The following is a 10,019-nucleotide window of genomic DNA, read 5'->3' on the forward strand; positions in this document are numbered from 1 at the left end:
GGGCCCTTCGGAGCAGCCCCCGGGGTGGGGGAGGCCTCCCTCGCCCTCCCACCGCCCTTGTGCTGGCCCGCAGCCTCGCCCGGGGCCCAGCCCAGCTCGCGCTCTTCAGGAAGGGTCAGAGCAAGGAGAGGAGAAGGGATTTAAGCCAGCCCAGGCTTTGTAAAGCTTGGGACTCGAGCAGCCAGCCCTAAACATCAGCCCTTCTCTGTGGCTTCTTGTTTAGTGAGTAGTTATCTGCCATTAAAAGTGAAGATTGAGGATCCAGAACGTGGCATCTGCATGGGCAGCGTGCGGAGGACAAGGCCCTTTATCAGTGCCTAATTGATTTTGAGGCTTCGGTTGTGCCTGGCTTTTGGGACTTTTCCTATCCTGACGATGTGGGGGAAATTAATGCAGCACGGCTGCTTATCCAAGTTAAATGGGGCCGCAGGGCTGTGTTCCCATACAGTCAGAGGGCACGACACAGCGTTCATGCTGCTTCATCCTTCCCTGCTGGCAGCAGGGAATTCCCCTCGGAGCCTGCCAGTGCGGAATGAAAGCAGCCGGTGTCGTTTTGACTCGGCAGCAGAGTGTTTGGCTTGCGGGGCAGTGGTGCTTTTGACTGGGCACCAGGAACCCAGCAGCCCAATTTGTCACGTCGTTGCAGCCCGATGAATAGGCGGAGGGACTTTTCCCCGCTGAGGATCTGGGGCGGAGCGAGCAGGGTTTCTCCTGTGTCAGCTGGGAGATTACTAGATCTGTTCTGCCCAGGATCTCGAAATAGTATGAGGCTAAAACGGGGATTTTCATGGTGTGAGCTCCTGCTGTTCCTGCTTCCTGGGGTGACAGTGAACCCAAGGACAAGGATCTGAAGGTCTTTTCTTCTCCACAGAGCACCTTGAGTGATGCCCAAGAAGTTCCAAGGTGAAAATACCAAGTCGGCTGCTGCCCGCGCAAGGAAAGCTGAGGCAAAGGCAGCAGCCGATGCCAAACGGCAGCAGGAGCTGGAAGATGCCTACTGGAAGGATGAAGACAAACACGTGATGAGAAAGGAGCAAAGGAAGGTGAATGGCTAGTCAGGTAGAAGGGTATCTTCTAGCCGGTCCTTTGCTAAGCCCAGGAGATCCAGGCTTGCTCAGAAAGGGTTGCTTGTCCTCCCCTGCCCCCCAGCTGTAGCCGTCTCTGTACACGTTGTCCTGTGCTTAGTTTTGGGCAGAGGAGCTGGAACTAGCGGCTTCTCCGGGAGCTAAAAGAAGCTGAGTGTGGGAGTAAGTGTAAGCTTTGATGTGTAATTCAGAAATCTGGTGGATCTCAGAGCTGCCTTCCCGAGGGAGGCAGTAAAAGCTTCATTCTTGGAATCCTTTAAAATTAAGTAAAAGATCAGGAACTCTGCTGCAGGGCTTGATTTTTGATCAAACAGTTCTTCAGCTTTTTTTCTTTCTTTTCCTTTCTTAACTTTTCTTTGCTTTTTGCAGAAGGAAAAAGAAATCAGCAGGGTTAAGGGTTGCAAAGCTTTTTTATTTTCCTCCCTAGCTTGGTGTGTCACACATTGGGGCATGTCTCTCTCAAAAAATTCTCTCCGCTTTGCCTTTGCTCTGCCCTGGGTGCTCGTTAGCCCTCACTGTTCAGAAACCAGAGCACTTCAGTGCCCATTTCTGGGTTATTTGGGTTTTAACGTTGTCCTGCATCAGCCTTAGACAAATCTGCCTTCTGGTTTTGTGGATTTTTTTAGAAACAGTTGTTAGTGATAACTTAGCTGCCCCTCTTCTGAAACAATTTATTTACCTCCTGCCAACCAGACAGGGCTCCTGCTGATGACGTAAATGGGATTTATGGGGTTACTGGGTTTGTGCTGCTCCGAATTCGGTGTTTACTGAACTCTGCATGTCGGCACTTGAGCACGCTGGCCAGGCAGGCAGGAAGCCAGCGCGTCCCCGTGACCTCCATAGCTGCGTGCTGCGTACGGCTGCGTGAGTTCACCCCTAATATGTGTCTTGACAGCTGGAATTAGGAGTCCTGTGTGCTGTTCCCCAACGCGATCCTGTAACGCTGCCTAATTACTTCCTGGAACAAGGACTTATTATTGCTCTACTTAAGACTTGGCCAACAGCGACCTATTTGACTGGGCTTCCCAAACAGCTTCCTGCAGACATGGGAGTCTGGGAGAGGGGAGCTGTGTTGTGAGTCGGAATTGCGAACTGGAAAACCAGGATCCATCACAGAGCCTCAGACTGGGTTTTATTGAAACCAGTGAGGCGGTTTCCACTTGGCACCTCAGCCGTCCCCTCTCCTGCATCAGCATGGCCATAGTCTCTAGGTTGGAATTTCACCCAAATGCTGTGGTTCAGTGCATTTGCTTCCCACAAGGTGTCCCCCCCCGTCTTCCCCAGGGACCTTGCAGCTCACAGCAGCAAAAGTCTCCGCTTACATGGGAGCTCACCTGCCAGAAGGACCCTGAGCTTAACTGCACCCACACAGGGGCTCCGCCTGCTGCGGGAGCCTCACGCAGGCTCTGCCACAACCTGAGCAAAGGCTGGAATATCCCCACGGAGCAGGGAAGAAGCTGCCTTTGCCCTGTCGCATCCTGTTAGGGAAAGGATGTGTGACTCAGATTGTAAATGACTTTCTGTCCCCGTCCTAGAGAGGACAGAAACCAAACCTTTCACAGGAGTCAAACTTCCCCGGAGAAGTAGCTGTTTCGCGGGTGGTGCTGGCATGGAAATAGCGCTGCCGGCCATGGCCATATGCTGCAGGAGGGATGCGCGTTGCTCTCAGCGACAGCACCCCGGGGAGGGGACGGTGGTGTGTGTAGGAGGGTGCTCTCAGCACCTCGCAGTCAGCGCTGTGCAGCTCGTACAGCTCTTCCCCGGCTCTCCGGGCGATGGCAGTAACACATTAATGGCACCGCAGCTGCATGCACCTCTGAATTCCTGCACCACCCGAAGGCAGGAGTGGCTGAAAGCCTCTGGGACATGCTGAGACCAAACCCCATGTGCTCCTTTTAACCCCTTGCCAGCCCCCCCCCCGCCCCAGATGACCACTGGAGCCTCAATGACATAAGTGAAAGTGCAGAGCTCTGTTTCTGTTCTGGGGTTTGGTGGCTCTCCCTGGCAATCTGGGGGTCTCGCTGCTGGGGCAGCGGTGCATGTCAGTGTTAATACTTGGGCGTAGGGAAGCTGAACAAACACAGTGCCTGCTGTCATGAGATTCACTGTCACCAGACGACTGTCCTGTTGTTTGCTTTTGCTGTGTTTGGGGTTTCTTTAAATGCCACCCCCCTGCTCTGCAAGCAGCCCTCGGAGCTGTTCTCTGCTAACGGAGGATGACACTCGTTTGGCGGCTCTGTGATGCATAAAGGAACATCTGAGCTAATATCAGCGGCCTGCAATGTGTGTATTCCTCCTCTGGCACTTCAGCACAAGTCACAGCTTGTTACCGTCCCTGGAGAGCTCTGGCTGGAAAGCACAAAATCGCCATCCTTCTTGCTGGAAGACTCAGAGTTTTACCTGGGTAACTGCTTTTCTTCCAACATTCGGGTATTGTCATCCTTCCTGTCCCTACCCACCCTTCCTACGCAAGGTTAGACTGCAGCTCGGGGCACAGCGCTCCTCGTCAGCCTGATCGCAGCGTGGTTTTCCCTGTGCAATTAGCTAAAGTGTGTCTGGTGGTGGAACAGCCACAGACGCCTGGGCATCCTGGGTGAGGCTGCGGGCAGGCTTGGAAGGGTGACAAACCATTATTTTGGCTGGAGCCTTATGGGCAGGAAGGACCAGTGGAGGATCTGGCAAGGGCAGAGGTCTCGCAGCGGGAGTCAGACCTTCTTCTCTCTGGCAACCTTGGGTTTAGCCGCTTTGCGCCCTGTGGGTACGCAGCCAAATTCCCAATCTCCTTCCCAAACTCCCACCGGGGCTGTCTGGCTGAGGGAGGGCAAGCCCCTCTCCCCATTCAGGCTGTATTTTGCCTGGGCTCTGTTTGCTGAGTGTCTGTATGCTGGGACAGCAGTTCTCCTTGCTGTGCAGCAGCGACTCAAAGCCCCTCAGCACCCTTCTCTCTGCCCGGGGTGTCGGCAGCACTGTCCTGCGGAGGTCTCTCCCGCGGCTTTGCTCGGTGCCCTCCGTGGGAATGGCAAAGGGTGGGCGTGCGGATCATGTGGGAGCGAGGAGACACTTTGTACTTGTGCAGAAAGGGTCTGGGGAAAGCTTCGAGTTAAATGCAGGGTGAGTACGTGTGCTAGGGGAGCGCAGATGGGGCGCGAGGGAGCAGTGGCTCTTTTGGTGCAAGTTTTACGCTTTTCTTCTTCCCGTTAGCCTCGGTCACAGGGTGTGGGCTGGCAGGCTCTGTACCGGCGGGTCCCAGCTGCAGTGGTGTTGCAGGCAGGCGAGTGGTGACTTTCTCTTCCCCCTCCTCCTCTGATTCAGTGGAGAATTACTCAGCTGTGAGCACCAGCTCTTATTCAGATAAAATGCAAGATGGGTCAGATGACTGTTCTCCCCTCTTCGGAGGACATCTGCATGGCACCAAGTACGCTGTGCTGAAATCTGATGGCTTGAATGAACAATGCAGGAGGCAGAGATGCAGTGGAGAGACACCTGATGAGACTAGGCTGGGCTTCAGAGCCCAGAACCAACTTCCTCAGGCTCTAGTATCCCTTCGATGCTTTGTGTGCCGGTGGGCAATGGAAGGGGTGCGTTTGATCCCGTCTCAAAGCTCTGCTGTACCTCAGGTAGCCCAGTGAGCACGTAGACATGCTCCAGGTCAGTTATACCCCGCTCGCTTTCCCACTGCGTCTTTTTATTTACTTATTTTTTTTTTTGCATTGCTTTGCCCCTCTGCCGTGCGAGAAGTGGCGTGCTTTGCCAGGCTGGCGGCACGCTCTCCAGCCTTCCTCGGGGCCTCACGCCAAGAGGTTGATTGGGAACGCTGCTGCTTCAATTGACCGCTTGCTCTCAAAGCCATGTGCGTGGGACCTTGTTCTTCTGTCGAGCAGGTGGGAAGCTGTTCTGAAAGCTAATTAATTGTTCCTTGCTCAGGTAGTTCTTTGCAAGGCTGGAAACTCATTTTTTAACACACAAATCCTTGGGAGCGGGAGTGTCCAGCTAAAGAAATCTCACGCCCTGCTCCTCCTAGCGCCCTGCGGAGTGCAGCGACGTTGAGGAAGAAAATTATTCATTTCCTTTCTGGTTTTCTAATAGCTTAGCGGTACGTTTCACCTGGGCAAATCCAAGCCTCTCTTTCCTCAGGATGTTCAAGCTGATTCGTGAAGGATTAATTTGGTTGGGCCCAACCTGAGAAAAACCTTCAAAAACGATAGCTTTGGGATCGGTGGGCGGGTCAGAGCTGCTGCTGTGAGCACCGTGGAAGGTGCAGAGCAGACCTGGACGTGACGGGCTGCTGGGGAAACCGGAGCGTGTAGGTTTTGCAGGTCTTGTGACAAATTAGTAACAGTGCCAGCTTATTTACTTACCACAAATAGAAACTCCACTGTAAATGCCAGAGAGCAGGGAGTAGCTCACCCCGGCAGCTGGGGGAGAGGAGTGACGGGAGGTCCCCTGCGTCACGCGGTGCAGGAGGAAGGCTCTGCGCCCTGCTTGCGCCTCTGTTTCCCCTTCGCCAAGTGGATATGTTCTCTTCGGAGAGTTTGGTTTGAAAGGAGCTAATGGCAGCAGAGCTTTATCTTTGAATTTCTGCTCTGTCGGACGTGTCGTCGTCCTGGCTGGGGCCGCGTGCTGTGAGACAGGCTGCTGAGCTAGCTGCCTTGTGGGACAGTTCCCTTTCTCTAATAAACAGGGGTAAAAGGTAATCTTCTCTAACCATAAATAACATTTTGGTTCTGAAATGTCTTGCTCCCTTCCCTTAGGTCAATACTACTTGTGTATCCACTCCTTATCTGTCTCCTGAATTATTCAAGCCACAGCCATGCCTGCAGCCTTGCGGAGGTGCTCGCCATGCCAGCACCACCTTGGGGTTACCTTGTTCAACCCCCCTGAGCTTCTGAGATGGGACGAGCAGTCGGGGGACAGTTCCTTTGCACTACCCCATGCTCTAGGCGCGATACGCACTGCTGCTTCCCTTGCATCTGCTTTACATCTAATTAAGCGGCTTGCTCTCTCCGACTGCCGGACCTTCAGTGATTTCTGTGGCTGTCCTCTTTTGGCGCATTAATCTCTCCAGTTTTGGGGTTTCTCCTGCATTCTTCCTTAAAATTGCCTGATGCCCAAGCAGAGGCTGGTGGTTGAGCCAGAGATCCACCTGGAGCTGCCCTGCGCTGAGTGAAGGTGGGCAAAGCCCCTGCGGCTGCTCTTGCTCAGGTATATCCCTGTGAATAAATTTTTAGGGGGGGGTAAGACAGTCTTCCCCCTCCTTGCGTGACAGCCTTCCTGTTCTAGGAGTGGCCAAAATCCTTCCTAATCTGAGAGACCAAATGCATTTGTTTACTCAACCTTTACTAGAAGAGGGAGAGGCCTGACAGGAAAGCAGCGGGCAGGGAAAGCCGATGTCTTAAATAAATGAGTTTGCACTTTGAAATCACGCACGGTCCAGTTGCCAGGGCATTGTGTCTCAAGGCACTGGCACTAAGTGCTTAATAACCAAGAATTTGAAGCCTGCCAGTTGTAATAAAGGCTTCATCCCTCTAATGGCTTTTTTCCCATCCTTGGTCCCAGCTGCTTGGAGCGGAGGTAGGCAAGGCTTCCCTTCCCTTCCCAGCCAGGTTGAAAGGCCTGGTCCTTGCTGCACTCGACAGAAGCAGCAGCAGCCCAAGGGCATGTTTTGATTCCATATTTGTGGGCTTTGATTCTGGGTTTTGATGGGTTTTTCTTTAAACCCTTGAGCTGTGGAGCGACTTGCATTATTTTTTTTTGTGTTGAGTAGAACCTCAAACTCCAGCCTTGCTTACCGTCTCTGGAGCGGGCCCTACCCCAGCGTGCCTAATTCTGCTCCTACTCCTCAAACACCGGTGAGGGCAGCGGGTTGCGTTACTGCTGGGGTGCTTTTGCTGTGCAGCTGCCTTTGAGCAAACCTGTTCCGTTAGCGCTCGATCCCTTCGTTGTGCCATCCCTGTGAATAATGGATGAGAGCCATAATTAAGTGTCCATGTAACTAACCTAAACACAAAGTGCTTTGCAGCATGTGACGCTGCCCCAGACAGAGATGTTCACTTGTTGTTTTCTTTTTGCCAGACCTTCCAGGCTTTGGGAGAGGAGGGAAAAAACAAACCCAAACCTGGAAGCCAAAGCGCTGAAAGCCCCTGAGGGCCTGTTGCATGGTCTTGTCACCCTCTTCCCTGGGCCTTGGAGGGCAAAGTGGCTCTTAAACTTGTGAAGCACTTTAAAATTACCGCAAGAGCTGCATTGATCGTTGGATTCGGTCTGACCGCCTGCCTTGGCTCTTAGCAAAGCCAGACCTGAGGACGAATTCAGCCTCTTGACTGGCTTGTCTCAAACAACGGCTGAACTTTCAACCTCCGACCACTTATTAAAATTAAAGTGGAAAACTTAATCTGATTGTCAGCGTTCCTGGCTGGTGCCTCCCGCTCCTTCTTGACAGCAGGGTTGTGTTTCGCAGTACTGACATCCCGGGGAGCCAGCGCGTGGCTGCAGATGGGGCAGGGACGGGGGAATTATAATTCTGAAGGGACAGGCCAGGCTCTCGCTGTCTCACTGGAGGTCGGGGCCGATGTCTCCTCTGATAAGGTGAGGTCAGTGCTGCATTAGCTACAGAAGTGAGGTGCCTGTTCCTGTTCAAGCGGGGTTCCCTGCTCCTGTAAGGGATAGTTGGACCCCTCTGCCTTACGAAGGCGTAAGGCTGGAGGTGACCTGGTCCTTTCTCTGTTCCAGGAAGAGAAGGAGAAGCGGCGGCTGGAGCAGCTGGAGCGCAAGAAGGAGCTGCAGCGCCTGCTGGAGGAGGAAGACTCGAAGCTGAAAGGGAAGTCGCCCAAGCAGGTCACTCCGGGCAAAGTCACCAGGGCCCAGATCGAGGAGACGATCAGGAAAGACCAGCAGCAGAAGGAGAACGCAGATACAGGTTTGGTGGCGCCACAGAAAGGCCCTGGGGAGCGGGAAGTGGGGCTGTTCCTTTTCCACCTACTGTCGCTGAAGGACGAGGTGTCTGGAAAGCTGGAGCTGCCCGCAGCTGCGTGCTTTGCCATGTCTGTGTCTAACACCCAAACGGGGGGAAAAAGAAACCTCCTGTCACCTTGAGGTGGAGAAACAGAGCCGCAGAGCAGGCAACTCTTCTCTTCCAGGACTGGGACTGCGCTAAGGTGGAGAAACAGAGCCGGCAACTCTTCTCTTCCAGGACTGGGACTGCGCTCTGGCTGAGTTTTCTCAGCACTTTCTTCAGAGTGCTTTGCAATCCCTCTTCTGAGGGTTTTGCACAGGCTGGATTCGACGTTAAAGGTTCTCCCTTTTCCCCCCCTCCCTGTGCAGTGGAGAAGGAGAAGACTCACTTGGAGGTCCCCTTGGAAGAGAACATCAACAGAAGGGTACTGGAGGAAGGATCGGTGGAGGCCAGGACGATTGAAGATGCCATTGCTGTCCTCAGGTACGTGGCCATACCACAGCAGCACTCTCCTTTGAAGGTGTCGCTCTCCTTACGAGAAATTCTTGCAGGCAGACACTCCCTCCCCCAGAACTGGCTTCCTTTTACGCTTTGGCTGGGACTTTCTAATCTTGACAGCAAGAACAGGACACGTCCCCTGCCCTGTTGTTCTGTAGAGAGTGTTTGAAGTGGGTAGGGGAAGTATCACGGGGTTTTCCGCTTTATCGCCCAAGTTGTTCTGTACGCACTTGGTTGCGCTGACAGGGGATCAGAGCGGGGCGAGTGGCTGGTGCCTGCGGGAGGCGTCTCTGATGCGCGTCTCTCTCTCTCTGAATTCCCTCCCGGCAGCGTTGCCAATGATCTGGACCGGCACCCCGAGCGCCGGATGAAAGCTGCCTTCACAGCTTTTGAAGAGGTCAATCTGCCACGCCTGAAGCAAGAGAACCCCAACATGCGCCTGTCCCAGCTCAAGCAGCTCCTCAAGAAGGAGTGGATGAAGTCTCCAGAAAACCCCATGAACCAGAGGCACAAAGCTTACAACAGCCAAAAGTAGAACTAGAGCTGGTCGTCCCCCACGGACAGTGGGCTGGAGCCCCAGGGCTCCGCTCGGATGAAAACAGGAGACACGAGGAACCTCCTCTCCTTTTGTTTCCCTCCCTTGCCCCCCACTTTCCGTCTCTCTCTGTTCTTGGATTGAAGAGAAGCACGAGGCCGCGGCTCGCCTCGGGGCCCTGCAGCCTCCTGCCGCCTTCACCGGTGGCCTTGTCCCCCCCACGTCCTCACCCCTCCGCGGGCAGCTGGTGCAGAGCGACCTGGACGGACTAACACTACCTTCACACTTCCACACTCGGTTGTTGTCTTACAAAATCAGCCACTAACTCGCTTCCAGACCTTCAGCATGGGCAGCGCTTGCGAGGTGCAGCCGCGCCTGTCGAGGTAGGGACCCCCGCTGCTGGCTACACCGTGTGTTCACCCCCTCCCAGCCTGGGCCTGAGCCAAACCGCAGTCATCCCTGTCTCTGCCGTGGCTGCGCCGTGCCCTCGTGCTCCGCGGGGTGAAGTTTTGCAGCCGTTCACGAGGAAGGCACGTGGCCTCTGTTGCTTGTGTCATCCTCGCTGCTGGGATATCCCTGAAGAGATTCCCGACTGGGATCGCTCTTGGCCCTGCCTGCTGCCGGCCGCCCCTCTCTTGATCTTGCCTGGCCGTGCGTTAGGTGGGGAGGAGGAACCACAGCGGGGGCAGAAGCTCTGTCGGTGCGGCGTTGTGAGGAAGAGAGAAAATAACCTTCCATCGTCAAAGGTTGAACGGGGGACACAACGCAGCCTGGCGTGGTTCCTGCCCTGTCTGCGCGGGACGCTGGGACCAGACTTCTCTGCGTGACTTTCCCGGTGGCCTTGCCCAGAGGCCTCCCACGCTGCTGGTGGGACAGGAGGGTTCCTGGAGGGGCTGCACCCCCGTGCCTCTCACGAGCTGCCACCAGAAGGGAAGCTGCTGCTTCTCCC

General features: G+C 54.6%; 1 protein-coding gene across 2 annotated transcripts; it reads left to right on the plus strand.

Annotated features, from left to right (window-relative positions):
- Positions 1-85: 85 nt before the first annotated feature.
- Positions 86-10,013, plus strand: CCDC124 (coiled-coil domain containing 124). 2 transcript variants are annotated; one of them, XM_035892380.1, is made up of 5 exons: positions 963-1,043; positions 7,158-7,670; positions 7,815-8,001; positions 8,406-8,520; positions 8,866-10,013. In XM_035892380.1, exons 2-5 carry the CDS (start codon positions 7,578-7,580, stop codon positions 9,068-9,070), a joined length of 600 nt encoding a protein of 199 aa, XP_035748273.1. In that variant the 5' UTR covers positions 963-1,043; positions 7,158-7,577; the 3' UTR covers positions 9,071-10,013. The 2 variants fall into 2 exon arrangements, with proteins under 2 accessions (XP_009635112.1, XP_035748273.1); XM_009636817.2 differs by lacking the exon at positions 7,158-7,670 and having other exon boundaries at positions 86-1,043.
- Positions 10,014-10,019: the final 6 nt, after the last annotated feature.

The sequence above is a fragment of the Egretta garzetta genome, unplaced genomic scaffold (genome assembly GCF_000687185.1).
Source record: "Egretta garzetta isolate BGI_Z169 unplaced genomic scaffold, ASM68718v1 scaffold1124, whole genome shotgun sequence".
In the NCBI taxonomy this organism is placed as follows: domain Eukaryota; kingdom Metazoa; phylum Chordata; class Aves; order Pelecaniformes; family Ardeidae; genus Egretta; species Egretta garzetta.

Excerpts from the sequence above, each read along its gene's own strand:
- CCDC124 (XM_009636817.2), top strand. The coding sequence starts at position 885 with ATGCCCAAGAAGTTCCAAGGTGAAAATACCAAGTCGGCTGCTGCCCGC. Across the intron at positions 8,002-8,405 it reads GAAGGAGAACGCAGATACAG|TGGAGAAGGAGAAGACTCAC; the intron begins GTTTGGTGGCGC and ends CTCCCTGTGCAG. Across the intron at positions 8,521-8,865 it reads GATGCCATTGCTGTCCTCAG|CGTTGCCAATGATCTGGACC; the intron begins GTACGTGGCCAT and ends CCCTCCCGGCAG.